Genomic DNA, 20057 nt, shown 5'->3' on the forward strand with positions numbered 1-20057 from the left:
TTATTTATGTCATTGAATTTTCTGTCCCTTTTGACAGAATGGGATTGGCAAGATTCAGGAAAAGCATGATAAATATGCGGACCTAGCCTTTGAAATGTCTCGCTTGCATCCCAAGTACACTGTCGTCAGGCTCCCCATTGTTCTTGGTGCCTTTGGTTTGGTACCTCCTGATCTCTTGGCGCAGATCAGGAGAGTGCCCGGGTCCTCAACCGGGAGCAAAGCCCTTCTGACAATCTGGGTAATGCAGAAGGCTGTATTATATTGGGGAGCCTTCATATTCTACAGAACGTTCATGGTGGGTTCGACTAGGCAGTGTTTCCTTGGAGAAGTCCCATTCGCTGTCTGGGCTGCGTGTAGAGGGGACGAGGGCCCTGAGCTGATGATGAGCTTTACCAGCCTGACTGTGCCAGGATCACCCGAACCCTCTCTGCTGCATATCAATCTTAATCTGTGAAACAACAACATAATGATAATGCATTTGTTAAGCGCCTAATGTCCAACGAATGGTGCTCAGTGGCGCTGTGCAAACAAAGTGGAGAAACTACTAGGTAGCTAGAAAAGATGGGTTTTAGTTGGCTCCTAAATGTTTCTAAGGAAGATACTGATCTCAGTTCAACTGGCAGAGAGTTCCACAAAGCTGGTGCAGCAGCACCAAAAGCTCTGTCTCCCATGGACGTTTTTGTTGGCATTTTCAGGATGCCTCTTTTCTCAGACCTCAAGGCACGAGTTGGACGATAGATTTCGATGATGGCTTTCAGGTAAGCTGGTGAATTGAAGTCATAGAGGGTTGAGTAGGTGATGCAAATTATTTTGTACTGTATTCTCCTCTCTACCAGGAGCCAATGCAACGACCGCAGCACAGGGGTGATGTGTTCCTGTCATTTTGTCCTGGTTATGATCCTGGCAGCTCTGTTTTGTACAAGCTGGAGATGTTAATTGCTGCTGCTCCTGAGACGAGGGAGTTACAGTAGTCCAGGCGTGAGATGACATATGACTGAACTAAAAGTTTGGTCGTGTCAATGTCCAGATGGCGGCGAATGTTTCCTATTCGGCGGAGGTGAAAAGTAGCTGATCTTGCTGCTGTGAGGGCTTGTGATTCTGGTGACATTGAAGAACAGGAAACAACACCTGGGGCATAGGGCAGATAGACTGATCTCCGACTGTCAGACTACAGTCGCCTATTTTACGAAGCTGCTGCCTGGTTCTAATGACCATGAATTCAGATTTGCTGTCGTTGAGTTTCAAAAAGTTGTTAGTCATCCAAATCTTGATGTCAGTGATACAGTTCTCCAAAACATATTTTGCTTGTTCAACATTAGCTGGTTTAATTCCTATGTACAGTTGGTTATCATCTGCATAGCCATGGAATTTTATATTGTGAGTTCGGATGATATTACCTATTGAGAGAATGTACAGTGAGAATAGAATTTGACCGAGCACAGAACCTTGCACTACGCCAAAGTTGGTTTCTCTGATGGATGAGATCGCATTATGAACCTTGACCCTCATTGTTCTATTTGACAAGTAGTACAAGAACCGATGTAGTGCTGTTCCTGCGATGCCAATAGTGTGTTCTAACCTCTGCAGTAGACGAGTGTGGTCCACGGTGTCGAAAGCTGCTGAAAGGTCGAGTAGTACTAGCAGCACAACCTCTTGATTGTCCATATGAGTCAAGATGTCATTCTGAACTCGGAGAAGAGCTGTTTCAGTGCTGTGCTTTTCCTTGTAAGCTGACTGAAAGATTTCATTAAGATGATACAAGTTCATATGACTCTTCACTCGTCTGAGAACAACTTTCTCCAACACCTTTGATAAAAAAGGCAAGTTGGAAACCGGTGTGTAATTTTTGGGTACACATGGATCAAGATTGTTATTCTTCAGTAGTGGTCTAATGATGGTTTCTTTAAACGATGCCAGCACTGAGCCCTCTTGGAGAGAAGAATTTATGACCGATGATATCAGAATTTGGCATGATTCTTGACAGTTTCTGAGAAGCCAAGATGGTACCGGATCCAATTCACTGGATTTACAAGGCAAGATTTGATCGTATCTGTGATCTCTTTGATGTCTGCTGGTTCGAATATGACAAGTTGTTCGCCACAAAATGGTCGGTCGTGCTCCAGAGGATTGTTTGCTGCAGCACTGATGTTTAGTTATGTCTTTTCGAATGTTCTGTACTTTGGTAATAAAGAATTCTGCAAACTCCTCTGCATGTAGACTGGACTCCTCTTGAGAAGGTATGGCAGTCGTTGTTCGCGGTTCCGTCAGTCTCTTTGTTAGAACAATTAACTGTCTGCTGTTTCCCTTGCTTTCTTCGATCATTTTAGCAAAGATTTCTAGTTTTGCTTTCTTGATGAGGGTGTTGACTTCGTTTCTGGCGGATTGGTAGATCTGTCTGTCTACTTCAAGTTTGCTTGATCTCCATCTACGTTCAGCAGACCGACGTTTGTGCTTGGCTTTAAATACTTCATCTGTCATCCAGTCGGATGTAGGTCTCATGGTGATGTTGCGTGTCACGAGAGGGGCGTGGTTGTCCAGCAGTCCCTTCAGTGTGCTGTTATACAGTTGAGTCTTCAACTCGGTCTTGCTTTCTTGCTTGATATCCTCCATGAGTTGATGAAGCTTGCTGATGTTTATATCCTCGTTGAAAGGGGCAGCATCTATTGACCTTGTCTTTCTGTAGGTTACTTTAACCATTGGAGGTCAGGGTTTAGTTAACTTCAGTTCACAGAATATGCCTTTATGATCTGAAAATCCATAATCCTCAACTCGGAAACTGTTGATGACTGAATCTGAACTTTTGGTGATGACAAGATCGAGGCAGTGACCACTTTATGCGTAGGGTCTGATATGTGTTGTAGCAATCCGAAGCTATACAAAAGTTCTCACAGTTCTCAAAAGTTCTCAAAACATTATCACAGCTGTCAATGTGAATGTTAAAGTCTCCAACAATAATCAAGAGTTCATTTGAAATGATGGCTGAGTCAAATAGACATCCAAATTCTGTGAGAATCTGAGTGTTTGACAGGTGATGTTTCTCTGATGATGGTGGTCTGTATATGGAGAGATATTTGAGAACAATTCCACTGATTTTCAATTTTAAGTCTAGTAGCTCAAAACGTATGTAGGTGTTCGTACATACCATACGTTCAACTGTGAGCCCAAGTTTGTGAATAACCGCTATTCCACCTCCCTGCTTATTGCTTTTGTTGACAGTGACAATTGAGAATCCGTTTGGTATTAACTCATTGACCGCAACCGTGTCATGATCTTTCAACCATGTTTCCGTAAGTATGAACATATCCAACTCATGTTCAAGAATAAAATCATGAAGTTCCAGAGTTTTGTTTCTGACTGAGCGTACATTCATTATGCACATAGTGATATTTCTGTTAATTTTCTTAAAATTATCTGAGCGGCCCAAACTGTTATTTGAAAAGTTTTGTATTTTATGTTTTCCACCTCGACAACCTCTTTTCACAACTTTCCTCTGAGGGTAGTATGTTGATGTCAGAACAAAGGGTTGCCATCTGCCTGGAGTGGATCTCCGAATGGTAAGAAGCTCTTCCCTGCTGTAGACAATAGCTGACTGATTGACTGTCATTGTGAAGGTCTGAGCAGCCAAGCTCACTGGCAAGGTTCTTCTCCCATGTGCTTGTGTTGTGATTGATTCACTTGGATATTTTGACATCACACACAAAAATGCAAATGTCGTCAACATTTATGAATATAGTCAATTCCAAGTTTCACAACTCCCTCTTGAGGTGGTTATTAAACAGCATACCATTTTCCAGTGAACTGGGTAAAGTATTTCAGATAGAATCGTCAAAAAATGTAGGAACCCTGTAACCTGCAGCTGATCAGCGCTGGCTTACATACATACATACATCGTATGTGCATGACGTATACTATATGACAGATACTGTGACACGCGTGCTTCATGACAGACACTGTATGACGTGTGCTACCTGACAGACACTATGACGTGTGCTACCTGACAGATACTGCATGGCGAGTGCTATCTGACAGGTACTGCATGGTGAGTGCTACCTGACAGATACTGCATGAGTGAGTGATACCTGACAGATACTGCATGGCGAGTGACGCATGACAGATACTGCATGAGGAGTGCTACCTGACAAATACCACAAGATGAGTATGTGCGACATAATAGATGCTGCATAACGCATGGTACATGATAGATATTGAATTACAATTGGCACTTACTGCATGATTTGTACTTTGTTATAGATAATGCATGATTTGTACTACATGACAGGTACTGCCCGCCGTATACTGCGTGGCATATACTACATGACAGGTACTGCCTGTCGTATACTGCGTGGCATATACTACATGACAGGTACTGCCTGTCGTATACTGCGTGGCATATACTACATGACAGGTACTGCCTGTCGTATACTGCGTGGCATATACTACATGACAGGTACTGCCTGTCGTATACTGCGTGGCATATACTACATGACAGGTACTGCCTGTCGTATACTGCGTGGCATATACTACATGACAGGTACTGCCTGTCGTATACTGCGTGGCATATACTACATGACAGGTACTGCCTGTCGTATACTGCGTGGCATATACTACATGACAGGTACTGCCTGTCGTATACTGCGTGGCATATACTACATGACAGGTACTGCCTGTCGTATACTGCGTGGCATATACTACATGACAGGTACTGCCTGTCGTATACTGCATTTCATATACTACCTGACAGGTACTGCCTGTCGTATACTGCATTTCATATACTACATGACAGATTGTGCGTGACATATTCTATTCAATAGATGCTGCATGATCTGTTCTATGTGATAAAATGTGCTTGTTGTGTACTAAATGATGGATACTGCATGGCCCATACTACATGACGGATACTGCATGATTTGTACTTTATGATAGATGATGCATGATGTGTACTACATGATGGATACTGCATGTTCTATATATAAGACTACATGTTTTGTACTAAATGATGGATTCTGCATGACATACACTACATAACAGATACTGCATGTTATTCTTTACATGACATGTTTTATGTGATAAAATGTGCTTGTGTACTAAATGGTGGGTACTGCATGACTTATATTACGTGACGTACTATGTAATAGTTTGTGCATGACATATTCTACATGATACTGCATGATGTATACTCGATGACAGATACTGCTAATGATAGATTCTATATAAACACAGGCCACATGGTTGTCTATAATTAGAATTTGCAAATTTGCTCACGTCTTTCCACTGAAATCATTGACTGTGGGTTGGAATGCTGTTTTAACCTGGTTTTGTTTTTTGATATCTCAGCACCAGACCTCAGTTCTCTGGGGTGTTACCAAAGAGGTAAACATTTGATAGAGGCCTGCCTTGTTTTGGGTGGTCTTTCATCAGAAAGCTGAACCGAAGTGTCATTACCGGCAAACTATTCAATCCTATTCACTGACGAGTTTGAAACATGGACCTACTGTTGCCTGTTTCAGTCTTCAAGATGTCCACACACTTTCTAAGGTCACTGACGTCAACCGACATGTGATCAAATTTATCTTGAAGAACCTTTGTAGATTTCAGGACGATGGCTATGTTGGGGTTAAAGGCCACTGGAACCGCAAGTAAAGTACCGAGGAAGATCCACGACAGCAGGGCGAGCATCAGTATCCTTTATTAACAAAACAACCACAACGCAGCATGCACATATTAGTGTAAACACATTTGTAAATCTTTCCTAATATATGCGAATATATGTCTACACTGCCTATCTATCTTACATTTACTTGGGTCCATAGCCTTTCGACTGTCAAAATGGGACTCTGATCTCAACGGTAGCAGTGTATCTAACTTATCTCTCGGTCCATCCCACTTTTCGAGACTGCCCATCTATCTGTTTCGGATGTCTCAGTCTATCCACTTTGCCAGGACTGTCTCTGTACCTCACCAGAATAGATTGTTCATCAAGTTAATTTTTCTACAATGCCTGTTTCTATGAATTGTCCAAACTCTTCCAGGAACTAACATGTCCATCTATGTGTCTAGTCATGACTGTAAATCTCCTTAACTTGTCCAGAATATCTGTCTATGTGTCTAGTCATGACTGTAAATCTCCTTAACTTGTCCAGAATATCTGTCTATGTGTCTACGTGGGAGGGAATGCTGTGTGAAGCTGACACGTGTTCATATAATTGAATCCATGGTTGGCGCAGTTCTGCACAGTCATGAAACAACTTCTTGCCAGTGAAGGGCCCTCTTTCTTTCATGTCATGGACGACCCTGTACTTCACCAGTGGCCATGTGGTTTCTCACGACAAACAGCTCTGTGGTTAATGTTCAAGCTGACGCCGATGTTTCCACAGGACATCCCTGTAGCAGTTGTTGTGTCGTCCAGTGACACATGATGCAGTAAATGTAGCATGTGTTGGTACTGTGCTAGTTGTGTTACACATGTAGTAGTTACAAGGAAATCACGTGTGCTGGTTGTGTTACAAAAGAACTCACAATCAACCCATGCGTGGGGAGCTCACAAACAATACATGCGGATGGAACTCACAATCAACACATGCGTGTGGAGCTCACAATCAACACATGCGTGTGGAGCTCACAATCAACACATGCATGGGGATCTTACAATCAACCCATGCGTGGGGAGCTCACAAACAATACATACAGGTGGAACTCACAATCACCACATGCATGGGGATCTCACAATGAACCCATGCGTGGGTAACTCACAATCAACACTTGCCTGTGGAGCTCACAAACAACACATGCATGTGGAGCTCACAATTACCCGTGCACGTGGAGCTCACAATCAACCCATGCGTAGGGATCTCACAATCATGTGCTTTTATGAGACTACATGTGTATAGCCTGTGAAGCAGAATGTGGTAATTGTGAGATCCCCACGCATGTGTTGATTGTGAGCTCCACAGACAAGTGTTGATTGTGAGATCCCTACGCATGTGTTGATTGTGAGCTCCACACGCATGGGTTGATTGTGAGATTCTTAGGCATGTACTGATTGTGAGATCCCCAGGCATGTGTTGATTATGAGCTCCAAAGGCAAATGTTGATTATGAGATCCCCACGCATGTGTTGATTGTGAGCTCCACAGGCAAATGTTGATTGTGAGCTCCACAGGCAAGTGTTGATTGTGAGCTCCCCAGGCATGGGTTGATTGTGAGTTTCTTATGCAAGTGTTGATTGTGAGCTCCACACGCATGTGTTGATTGTAAACTCCCCTCGCATATGTTGATTGTGAGCTCCACAGGCAAGTGTTCATTGTGAACTCCACACGCACATTTTGATTGTGAGCTCCACACGCATGTGTTGATTGTGAACTCCACACGCATATGTGGATTGTGAGCTCCACATGCATGGGTTGTTTGTGAGGTCCACATGCACTGGTAATTGTGAGTTCCACACGCATGTGTTGATTGTAAGCTCCCCACCCATTTGTTGATTGCAAGCCCCACACGCATGTGTTGACTGGTTGATTGTGAGTTCCCCATGCATGTGTTGATTGTGATCTCCCCATGCATGTGTTGATTGTGATCTCCCCACGCTTGGGTTGATTGTGAGCTCCACAGGCATGGGTGGACTGTGCGATCCCCATGCATGCATGTGTTGATTGCAAGTTCCACTCGCATGTGTTGATTGTGAGCTCCACCCGCATGTATCGTTTGTGAGCTCCCCACGGATGGGTTGATTGAAGTTCCACAGACAAGTGTTGATTGTAAGATCCCCACGCATGTGTTGATTGTGAGCTCCACACGCATATGTTGATTGTGAACTCCACAGGCATGTGTTGATTGTGAGCTCCACCCGCATGTATCGTTTGTGAGCTCCCCACGGATGGGTTGATTGTAAGTTCCACAGACAAGTGTGGATTGTAAGATCCCCACGCATGTGTTGATTGTGAGCTCCACACGCATATGTTGATTGTGAACTCCACAGGCATGTGTTGATTGTGAGCTCCACGCACACATGCTGATTGTGAGCTCCACATGCATGGGTTGTTTGTGAGGTCCACATGCACTGGTAATTGTGAGATCCACACGCATGTGTTGATTGTAAGCTCCCCACCCATTTGTTGATTGCACTTTCCACACGCATGTGTTGACTGGTTGATTGTGAGTTCCCCATGCATGTGTTGATTGTGATCTCCCCACGCTTGGGTTGATTGTGAGCTCCACAGGCATGGGTGGACTGTGCGATCCCCATGCATGCATGTGTTGATTGCAAGTTCCACAAGCATGTGTTGATTGTGAGCTCCACCCGCATGTATTGTTTGTGAGCTCCCCGCGGATGGGCTGATTGAAGTTCCACAGGCAAGTGTTGATTGTAAGATGCTCAGGCATGTGTTGATTGTGAGCTCCACACGCATGTGTTGATTGTGAGCTCCACACGCATGTGTTGATTGTGAGTACCACACATATGTGTTGATTGTGAGCTCCACACGCATGTATTGTTTGTGAGCTCCCCACGCATGGGTTGATTGTGAGTTCCACACGCATGTGTTGATTGTAAGCTCCCCACCCACCCATGCGTTGATTACAAGCTCCACACGCATGTGCTGGGTGTGAGTTCCCGCGCGTGGGTTGGTTGTGGGGCACCGCCGGTGTGCTGGATGTGAGTTCCCCTGCATGATTTGGTTGTTTGGCACCATCGGTGTGCTGGGGAATGGTGCTTGTCTGGTCCAGACACTGCTGTCGCACAGCTGCAATACAGAGTATATAAGACAAACAGTAAAACCCCATAGTGGCAGCCCCCGTGAATTTACCCGGATGTATACATGCACCTGTATGTCATGGGCAGTGCTCAGCTGTATACGTAGTAGCCCTTATCTCAGTGTTCCGGGCGCCCTGACTAAAGCTATTTTCTCCCTGACAGTTGTCTAGTGCTACAAAATTCACATGTTTCAAAGTGGAGATTATGAAATCATGCAGTATTTTATGCAGTCGTGAACTGTTTTACCAATCTTTCGGACCTCATCATGAGGTCTTACATCAGATTTCAATGTACATAAACAAGTAAACTCGGCTTCACATTCCCCCATGGCATGTATGTGATGCCGTGTACGTCCATGGCAATGTGTTTGTCAGATCATTGCGACTGTTCATCCATCGACTACACATAACGTTTGACAAAACATCCACTCACATCGACAAGGTACAAGAGAAACATCTGCTTATATATATACTAGAATAATGCGGAAGTCCACCTCCCGGTCGATTTGGAAGCTACCAAGTGGTACAGTCAGTATCTGAGTTCCTAAGACGCGAGCAATGTGGGTTCTTATGCCAAAGCAGATTGAAGGAGTTTAACAGCATGATAGTTCAGGTTTCAACTTTGATACACACGGAGAAGGTGTTACATTAGTCGTAGCTTTCATTGCCAATGCATTATTTCTAAACACAGCCTGTTTAACATACAACGTGAAACTGATTTTGCAAATGTTTCCCACAGGACGCCCTTTCCACATACAGTCAGACAGCGGAAAATGCGTGATTGTTTTACAAATGTAGAGTTGCATTTAATGGAAATGCATGAAATTATTCATGAATTAAGTTACCTACTTAACTAGTGTAGTGAATGCTCTGAAAGTGTTTATTGTTTTAAAATTGGACAACAAATGCAAAGTACAAGTATAATAGGGAACACAAATGTTCATCGAATAACGGACATGAACTACCATCATAGAGACTTGTTTGGATCCAAAATCCGACTAATACGATATCGTTATTTATCCTCGTCTATTGATATGGTAATAAGGGCATAAATTAAGTAAACTAGATAAGTTTTCTGATGAAAATGACATGAAATAGATCTGGGTTGAGGTAACTGATGAATGTCTTAAATGGGTACAGACAATATCTGCTGTTCTATCCTGAAGTAAGTAGCAACTCGGGGTGAATTGTTTCCAGGCTTACCGTCACGCTTTCAGTATATATATATATATATATATATATATATATATATATATATATATATATCAGATACTATATATACATACATACTAACATCCATCGTGTGTATGGAACGTTCCTTAATCGGAGATTCAGATCTGCCACTTTCTTACATGTACTGTCCTAGATGTCAGCCTTAGTGTCAGCTAGGGACTTTCTGTTACTGTTTCAAGTGTCTCAACCACTTCTGTCTTGACTGGCACAATATTCATTGCATGACATTCTCTAGACTGTGCATATGGTTTAGAGCAACGTCTTAATATACATAAACATTCAAAACACACACACATATATATATATACTAACATGTTTTATATACTTGCGTGTAAACATGTATTTGTTACCTCATATACCGTATTTATTAACGTGACATTCATAAAACTTTTGGACTTTTATACAGAGAGAGTGAATGGGTGGGTGGTTGAGATTAGTTTTATGCCAGTAGTACTTCAGCAATACCAGAAATGACCTTCACAATTGTACCAGTGTGGCGAGCTGATTCTTGATTTTCTTTGTGACGAGCGATCGCTTTAGCCACTTGCCTGCCCCTCTGCCTCATACGGTATGAACTTAGTGATGAATCACAAATTCGTATTCATTTCCGAAAAACACAGTTTCCACAGGAATGCGAACAAAGTGTTGACTGATTCATTTGCAAAGCTGTGATGATGCGGGTCGGGATTTTGGCCACACGTAGATCTGACTGGATGGCGGTTCACAGGAATCTTATGGCAAGCTGGTACATCGACAAATTCTTCAACGTTATCTTTCTCTGATAATCAACTGACAGATGGTTCTGTATTAAAAGGACACCGCCATACTACACACAACCTGTGTAATTACTAATTCCAGCCTTCAGTATCTTGTTGATAAACCATGGCAGGGAGTAGTCGTTACAGCAGACCCGGGACTCAAAGTTCTCACAGGGCAGGGAGTAGTCGTTACAGCAGAGCCAGGACTCACAGTTCTCACAGGGCAGGGAGTAGTCGTTACAACTGACTTGGGACTCAAAGTTCTCACAGGACAGGGAGTAGTCGTTACAGCAGACTTGGGACTCAAAGTTCTCACAGGGCAGGGAGTAGTCGTTACAGCTGACTTGGGACTCAAAGTTCTCACAGGGAAGGGAGTAGTCGTTACAGCTGACTTGGGACTCAAAGTTCTCACAGGGCAGGGAGTAGTCGTTACAGCAGACTTGGTACTCACAGTTCTCACAGGGCAGGGAGTAGTCGTTACATCTGACTTGGGACTCACAGTTTCATAGGGCAGGAAGTAGTCGTTACAGCAGAGCCAGGACTCACAGTTCTCACCGGGCAGGAAGTAGTCGTTACAGCAGACTTGGGACTCACAGTTCTCACAGGGCAGGGAGTAGTCGTTACAGCTGACCCGGGACTCACAGTTCTCACCGGGCAGGAAGTAGTCGTTACAGCAGACTTGGGACTCACAGTTCTCACAGGACATGGAGTAGTCGTTACAGCTGACCCGGGACTCACAGTTCTCACAGGGCAGGGAGTAGTCGTTACAGCAGACTTGGGACTCACAGTTCTCACAGGACAGGAAGTAGTCGTTACAGCAGAGCCAGGACTCACAGTTCTCACAGGGCAGGGAGTAGTCGTTACAGCAGACTTGGGACTCACAGTTCTCACAGGGCAGGGAGTAGTCGTTACAGCAGACTTGGGACTCACAGTTCTCACAAGGCAGGGAGTAGTCGTTACAGCAGACTTGGGACTCACAGTTCTCACAGGGCAGGGAGTAGTCGTTACAGCTGACCCGGGACTCACAGTTCTCACAGTAAGACATTCTCCTCAAGGGAAGCTGACCAATTACTAGTTTGCTATACTTCAAGGATGGCGCTTCACGAGCAAATGGGGGAAGCAGGATGTGCACACTGATGATGAATGGAGGGTCATGTTATATTTGGACGGGCATTTGTTCTTTCTCCACTTGGCGACTTTGAACCATGCTATGGCTGAAGTTGACAAATGCTGTCGTGTGTGTCCGATTGTTATCTAACCAAATAAGTGGTGGAAGTGGTTCTATAGCAGGCTTATCATGGATAGTGTTTGCCGTTTAAGACAAGGTAAACACACCAGTCTTGGCTAGAAAATCTACATCAATCGCCAGCCAGCCATTACGTGCTAAGTGTCATGGACCATATGTTATTGATAAGACAGTGGCACACCTTTCTCATGTCAATGTGTTTAGAACGGATCGTGAAATCCCACACCCATGTGGGCACTGTTTCCCCTTTAGATATTGTTTCGCACCGTTTAGAAAAATGTAAATAGATAGGAGGTAATTACAGGAAGCATATACATATAAACAAAAATACGTTCTTAAACAGACTATATTGAGGCAAATGATTCTGTAATAAGGTTCGTGTTGTCTTTTCTTGATAATTATGTTTATATCTGACAAAATCTAAACATAGCATGAAAATGCTGTCACAGAACCTACATGTACTGCATATTGCAGTTACACCGCTGTTGCACGAAGTATTATATTAGTTCGTACTAAATTACTTCTAGATAGATATATAATCAAATATCAAATGGGTATTCGGGCAAGTGGGTCCGTTTACACATTGTGCATCAGAAAGATTTGTAAGTTTCTAAAATAATCAAGAAAAACATTCTGAACATAAATGCGAATGACAGTCCTTGAACACAACAGTTAATTAGATGCCAATATTGATAGAGGTAAGAGATTCTACCATCGCCATACGTGGATTTACATATTTTGGCAATGACGTAAATAATGAGCCCCATTATCTAACCGATTACACTCAGAAATATTGCAGAAATATTTTTATTTGTAACATTTAGAGATGCACCTAGACCGCAATGCCCAAGTCGAAGTTTGGTCTTCAAGGTTGCTTCGGGATAATTTTTAATTAGTTACATTAGTTACGCGCCATAGAAATGGTGTCCTTTTAAGGGTGAGGTCCGTCTCTGTTGCCATTTCGTTTGAGCATGGATGTCACTGCCGGGTCATAATTCTGCAGTAGAGGGCAATATTGTCTCATTCTGTTCTGAACCATCACAGAAAGACGTAAATTCTGTCCTTGTGTGTGTTAGTGTGAGGCTGTCGCGGCACATGTGGTGGCATGATGCAAATCTCAGTAAATAACAGCTGACACGTTCACTGTCTGCAACCTTGACCAAAGCAACCCTAAATTCAGTGTTCCAAGTATAACCAATTGATAATCCAGTGTTTGCTTTGTATCTCGTATTCTTAATTTATCACTTAAAAATTAAAGATAATTCTCAATGTGCCATTTTTCAGGTGGTATAAATCTACCAAAGACAGAGACGGGCGCAGTGTAGGATCGAAAGCCATGATCTACATAGCCTGTAAGTCTGCTTCCATCTGATACTAAAGCCTTGATGCTGCCCACTTACCAAGGGAGTGTTGGTGTTCATGGCTATTGCCGGCTTTTCCTACTTGTTAAGAACTACTACGTGGCCAGCCGACACATGTCGGTCAACATTAAGGATGTTTAACTGACTGTACATTTAACTCTTCCTCACACAACCACAAATGTATATCTTCTTCATGTCTTTCAGTTGCTGCTGCCATTGTAGCCGCGCTGGTAAACGGTAAGATACTCTCGACGACTTTCAGTAAACATGTACACTTTAAGATACTCACGACCACTTTCACAAAACATGTACACTGTAAGATACTGTCTACGACTTTCAGTAAACACGTACTCTGTATGATATTCTCGACGACCTTCAGGAAACATGTACACCGAAAGACATTCTCGACGACTTTCAGTAAACACGTACACTGAAAGATACTATCTACGCATTTCAGTGAATACGTACACTGTAAGATACTCTCGACGACTTTCAGCAAACATGTGCACTCTAAGATACTCTCCACGACTTCCAGAAAACATGTATACAATAGGATACCCTCGACGACTTTCAGTAAACATGTACACTGTAGGGTACTCTCTACAACTTCCAGTAAACATGTACATCATAGGATACTCTCGACGACCTTCAGCAAACATCTACACAGTATGGTGGTCTGGACGACTTTCAGTAAACATATACATCGTAAGATATTCTCGACGACTTTCAGTAAACATCCACACCGTAGGATACACTCGACCACTTTCAGTAAACTCGTACACTGTAAGATACTCTTTACGAATGTCAGCAAACATGTACACTGTAAGATACTCTCCACAAGTTTCACAAAACATGTACACTGTAAGATACTCTCGACGACTTTCAGAAAACACGTACACTGTAAAATACTCTCGACCACTTTCAGCAAACATGTACACTGTAAGATACTCTTGACGACTTTCAGAAAACATATACACCATAGGATACTGGCGACCACTTTCACAAAACATGTACACTGTAAGATACTCTCTACGACTTTCAGTAAACATGTACTCTGTAAGATACTCTCGGCGACTTTCAGTAAACACGTACTCTGTAAGATATTCTCGACGACTTTCAGTAAACATGTACACCGTAAGACATTCTCGACGACTTTCAGTAAACATGTACACTGTAAGATACTCTCTACGACTTTCAGTAAACACGTACTCTGTAAGATATTCTCGACGACTTTCAGTAAACATGTACACCGTAAGACATTCTCGACGACTTTCAGTAAACATGTACACTGTAAGATACTCTCTACGACTTTCAGTAAACACGTACACTGAAAGATACTATCTACGCATTTCAGTAAATACGTACACTGCAAGATACTCTCGACGACTTTCAGTAAACATGTACACTGTAAGATACTCTCGACGACTTTCAGTAAACACGTACACTGTAAGATACTCACGACGACTATCAGTGAACATATACACTCTAGGATGCTCTCGACCACTTTGAGCAAACATGTACACTGTAAGATACTGTCGACGACTATCAGTGAACATGTACACTGTAGGATACTCTCGACGACTTTCAGTAAACACTGTAAGATAGTTTTGATGACTTTCAGTAAACATGTACACCATAGGATACTCGCGACCACTTTCACAAAACATGTACACTGTAAGATACTCTCGACGACTTTCAGTCAACAGGTACTAGGTATACTGTACAATTCTCTCAACGACTTTCAGTAAACATGTACACCGTATGATACTCGCGATCACTTTGACAAAACATGTACAGCGTAGGATACTCTTGACGACTTTCAGTAAACATGTACCCTGTAAGATACTCTCGATGACTTTCTGTAACCATGTACACTGCAAGATACTCACGACAACTTTCAGTAAACATGTACACTGTAAAATACTCTCGACAACGTTCAGTAAACATGTACACTGTAAGATACTCTCTACGACTTTCAGTAATGAAAATATCAGAAATAGGCAAACTGCCTTTGTGCACATGAATAAATCTACAAACAGCGTATCCTACCTTTGTTCACGCTAAGTGATCATATCAAGGTGATGGTTGTGGATAAGAGTGATGTGGTTGTGAGTCTCACGGTGTTGGGTAGGATGCTGGGTAACTGTATGGGTTAGGGTTAGGGTTGGTGTTGTCTTCAAATGTTACTTGTGCCGCAGGTGACGGTGGGCCCGTGTGCTACAAGTGCACCAATGTGGCCAGTCCCGAGACCTGCACTGATGAGGTCAACTGTGATGCCGATGAGGTAATGTGAGGGGGTGAGGGGATGGGGGGAGTACTTCTATGAAATTCGGCGAATATTAAGTATACTATCCACAAGAAAATAATAAACATACTATCCACAAAACAAATACGTATACAGGAGTAATCTGTTGTGAAGATGTAGTACTTTCAAACAAGTATAACTCGTCCACAAATATATTTAGTGCATGAAATCTCACACCAGTTTAGAAAAAGGTAATGTCTATAAATCCAAGTGGATGTTTTTTGATAACGGAGACGCTGTGGGCGATGGTGACGACGTAGCACGATCCGGACGTCCGGTTTCCTGCCTCTCACACCAAATCTCTTTCAACCTGTTCCGTACAGATTGTACCGGATATCTTCTAACTTCTTTGAGTGGCATGCTTAGAAGTAGGTGAATCAGAATAAGGACAAACTTTATGAATGAGCAACTTCTCTATTCAGGTGAAGCGACTTTTCGATATCCTCAATCCTGTTTCATCAGCCTCATACTCGCGACACGTCACCTGAATATAGAAGTTTATACGTGAGTCACTAAAGAGGATGTTGGGTTGGGGTGTACGTCGGGTGTGTCACGAAAGAGGATGTCGGGGTGGGACGTACGTCAGGTGAGTCACTGCAGAGGAGATCGGGGTGGATTGTACGTCAGGTGAGTCACTACAGAGGATGCTGGGGTGGGATGTACGTCAGGTCTTTAGATAGCTTGGAGTAACATTGCATAATTTTAAAAATAAGGAGGAGAATAACATCTTTCTTTTGAGGGATGTAGTATTGTTACATGCCTCTGTTTTTGTCTGTTCTTTAAATGATTTGTTTCAGTGGCCTTCTAGATGTTGCTGATATAGAGATGACACAACCTTATGGATGATAAAATATATTTTGACAATGTCGACGTTTCGGTATCGTCGTCACTCCTGAAGTTGTGCCATCTCTGTTATACAGTTGTTACGTTGTTACATCTCGGCCTTCTGTTGTTAGGAGTGCTACATGGAGAAACTGCTGGATAATGAGTCGTCACTCCTGAAGTTGTGCCATCTCTGTTATACAGTTGTTACGTTGTTACATCTCGACCTTCTGTTGTTAGGAGTGCTACATGGAGAAACTGCTGGATAATGAGTCGTCACTCCTGAAGTTGTGCCATCTCTGTTATACAGTTGTTACGTTGTTACATCTCGGCCTTCTGTTGTTAGGAGTGCTACATGGAGAAACTGCTGGATAATGACTTGAGCACAAGTTACACCTTTAGCTGTCAGAAGACCCAGGTTAGTCTATCTCTTAATGTTTCTCGTTCTCTCTCTTTGTTGTACCCTTGCGCAATATTGCTAGTATTGCTAAAAGTGGTATAAACGTAAACTCACCAACTATTTGCTCTCCTTATTTGTCTCTGTCGTTCTCTTTTATTTTCGCTGTGTATTGCATGATGCATGTACTTTGAAGGTTTGTGCAGCGCTCGTTGGCGGCCAAGGTTCACTTATCGGACGGAAGCGCAACGTGAGGACAGCCCCTGGAACCAGGTCCAAACGGGCAATTACCTTGTGTTCCAAGTGCTGTTCTGGAAACCTGTGTGCTAAGGGCTTGTGTGGAGGTAAAGCTATCTCTAGACAGGCTAACGGTCAGCCGTACATTATTTAGAAATTAGTGTGTATTGTTCTGAATAGTTATAATTTTGCTTCCAAACAAACGTCGTGATTTATTACCGTATTTCATGAACCAAGTGTCCACCACGGAGATACCCGCAACGAGCCCTGTTTACGTTCAGCTGCTGGGAGGGCCAAATGCCTACGAGGGCACCGTGCTACTGTACTTCAACAACGCCTGGGGCACCATCTGTGACGACAACTGGACTGGCAACGATGCTGGCGTCATCTGCAAAATGCTGGGATATTCAGAGTGAGTTTCCTTTAATCACCTTTTATTGGTGATGTCAGGATTATTTCCCTGTTTCAAGTCAGGTGTGGTCACAGAACAATGTAACTATACTGAAAATTCCATGCAGAACAAATCACTGTGGGGATGTCTAGTCACTATGGAGGTATCTTCGTTTGATGTTGTCTGGATGTCTAGTCACTGTGGAGGTATCTCCGTTTGATGTAGTGTGGATGTCTAATCACTAAGGAGGTATCTCCGTTTGATGTAGTGTGGATGTCCAGTCTCTATGGAGGTATCTCCGTTTGATGTAGTGTGGATGTCTAGTCACTGTGGAGGTATCTTCGTTTGATGTAGTATAGATGTCCAGTCTCTATGGAGGTATCTCCGTTTGATGTAGTGTGGATGTCTAGTCACTGTGGAGGTATCGCGTTTTGATGTAGTGTGGATGTCTAGTCACTGTGGAGGTATCTCCGTTTGATGTAGTGTGGATGTCCAGTCTCTATGCAGCTATCTCCGTTTGATGTAGTGTGGATGTCTAGTCACTATGCAGGTATCTCCGTTTGATGTAGTGTGGATGTCCAGTCTCTATGGAGGTATCTCCGTTTAATGTATTGTGGATGTCTAGTCACTGTGGAGGTATCTCCGTTTCATGTAGTGTGGATGTCCAGTCATAATGGAGGTATCTCGTTTTGATGTATTGTGGATTTCTAGTCACTGTGGAGGTATCTCCGTTTGATGTAGTGTGGATGTCTAGTCACTGTGGAGGTATCTCAGTTTGATTTAGTGTGGATGTCCAGTCACTATGGAGATATCTCCGTTTGATGTAGTGTGGATGTCCAGTCTCTATGGAGGTATCTCCGTTTGATGTAGTGTGGATGTCTAGTCACTGTGGAGGTATCTCCGTTTGATGTAGTGTGGATGTCTAGTCACTGTGGTGGTATCTCCGTTTGATGTAGTGTGGATGTCCAGTCACTGTGGAGGTATCTCCGTTTGATGTAGTGTGGATGTCTAGTCACTGTGGAGGTATCTCCGTTTGATGTAGTGTGGATGTCCAGTCACTATGGAGGTATCTCCGTTTGATGTAGTGTGGATGTCTAGTCACTGTGGAGGTATCTCCGTTTGATGTAGTGTGGATGTCCAGTCTCTATGGAGGTATCTCCGTTTGATGTAGTGTGGATGTGTAGTCACTGTGGAGGTATCTCCGTTTAATGTACTGTGGATGTCTACTCACTATGGAGGTATCTCCGTTTGATGTAGTGTGGATGTCCAGTCTCTATGCAGCTATCTCCGTTTGATGTAGTGTGGATGTCTAGTCACTATGCAGGTATCTCCGTTTGATGTAGTGTGGATGTCCAGTCTCTATGGAGGTATCTCCGTTTAATGTATTGTGGATGTCTAGTCACTGTGGAGGTATCTCCGTTTCATGTAGTGTGGATGTCCAGTCATAATGGAGGTATCTCGTTTTGATGTATTGTGGATTTCTAGTCACTGTGGAGGTATCTCCGTTTGATGTAGTGTGGATGTCCAGTCACTATGGAGGTATCTCCGTTTGATGTAGTGTGGATGTCTAGTCACTGTGGAGGTATCTCCGTTTGATGTAGTGTGGATGTCCAGTCTCTATGCAGCTATCTCCGTTTGATGTAGTGTGGATGTCTAGTCACTATGCAGGTATCTCCGTTTGATGTAGTGTGGATGTCCAGTCTCTATGGAGGTATCTCCGTTTAATGTATTGTGGATGTCTAGTCACTGTGGAGGTATCTCCGTTTCATGTAGTGTGGATGTCCAGTCATAATGGAGGTATCTCGTTTTGATGTATTGTGGATTTCTAGTCACTGTGGAGGTATCTCCGTTTGATGTAGTGTGGATGTCTAGTCACTGTGGAGGTATCTCAGTTTGATTTAGTGTGGATGTCCAGTCACTATGGAGATATCTCCGTTTGATGTAGTGTGGATGTCCAGTCTCTATGGAGGTATCTCCGTTTGATGTAGTGTGGATGTCTAGTCACTGTGGAGGTATCTCCGTTTGATGTAGTGTGGATGTCTAGTCACTGTGGTGGTATCTCCGTTTGATGTAGTGTGGATGTCCAGTCACTGTGGAGGTATCTCCGTTTGATGTAGTGTGGATGTCTAGTCACTGTGGAGGTATCTCCGTTTGATGTAGTGTGGATGTCCAGTCACTATGGAGGTATCTCCGTTTGATGTAGTGTGGATGTCTAGTCACTGTGGAGGTATCTCCGTTTGATGTAGTGTGGATGTCCAGTCTCTATGGAGGTATCTCCGTTTGATGTAGTGTGGATGTGTAGTCACTGTGGAGGTATCTCCGTTTAATGTAGTGTGGATGTCTACTCACTATGGAGGTATCTCCGTTTGATGTAGTGTGGATGTCCAGTCTCTATGCAGCTATCTCCGTTTGATGTAGTGTGGATGTCTAGTCACTATGCAGGTATCTCCGTTTGATGTAGTGTGGATGTCCAGTCTCTATGGAGGTATCTCCGTTTAATGTATTGTGGATGTCTAGTCACTGTGGAGGTATCTCCGTTTCATGTAGTGTGGATGTCCAG

At 43.2% G+C, this 20057-nt stretch overlaps 1 protein-coding gene across 4 annotated transcripts in view; it reads left to right on the forward strand.

Moving 5' to 3' along the window:
* Positions 1-6405: 6405 nt before the first annotated feature.
* LOC137273102 (low-density lipoprotein receptor-related protein 4-like) overlaps positions 6406-20057 on the forward strand; it is a 52955-nt gene continuing 39303 nt past the window's right edge. The window contains exons 1-7 of one of the 4 annotated variants that reach the window (XM_067805553.1): positions 6406-6439; positions 13269-13336; positions 13550-13582; positions 15544-15629; positions 16819-16890; positions 17066-17213; positions 17344-17518. In XM_067805553.1, coding sequence (XP_067661654.1) covers positions 6432-6439; positions 13269-13336; positions 13550-13582; positions 15544-15629; positions 16819-16890; positions 17066-17213; positions 17344-17518 — 590 coding nt within the window. In that variant the 5' untranslated portion in view covers positions 6406-6431. Of the gene's footprint in view, positions 6440-10448; positions 10549-12327; positions 12359-13064; positions 13173-13268; positions 13337-13549; positions 13583-15543; positions 15630-16818; positions 16891-17065; positions 17214-17343; positions 17519-20057 lie in introns of those variants that run through there. The other 3 variants (XM_067805555.1, XM_067805554.1, XM_067805556.1) reach the window with 3 other exon arrangements.

This window comes from Haliotis asinina, chromosome 2 (assembly GCF_037392515.1).
Source record: "Haliotis asinina isolate JCU_RB_2024 chromosome 2, JCU_Hal_asi_v2, whole genome shotgun sequence".
NCBI classification, from domain to species: Eukaryota; Metazoa; Mollusca; class Gastropoda; order Lepetellida; family Haliotidae; genus Haliotis; species Haliotis asinina.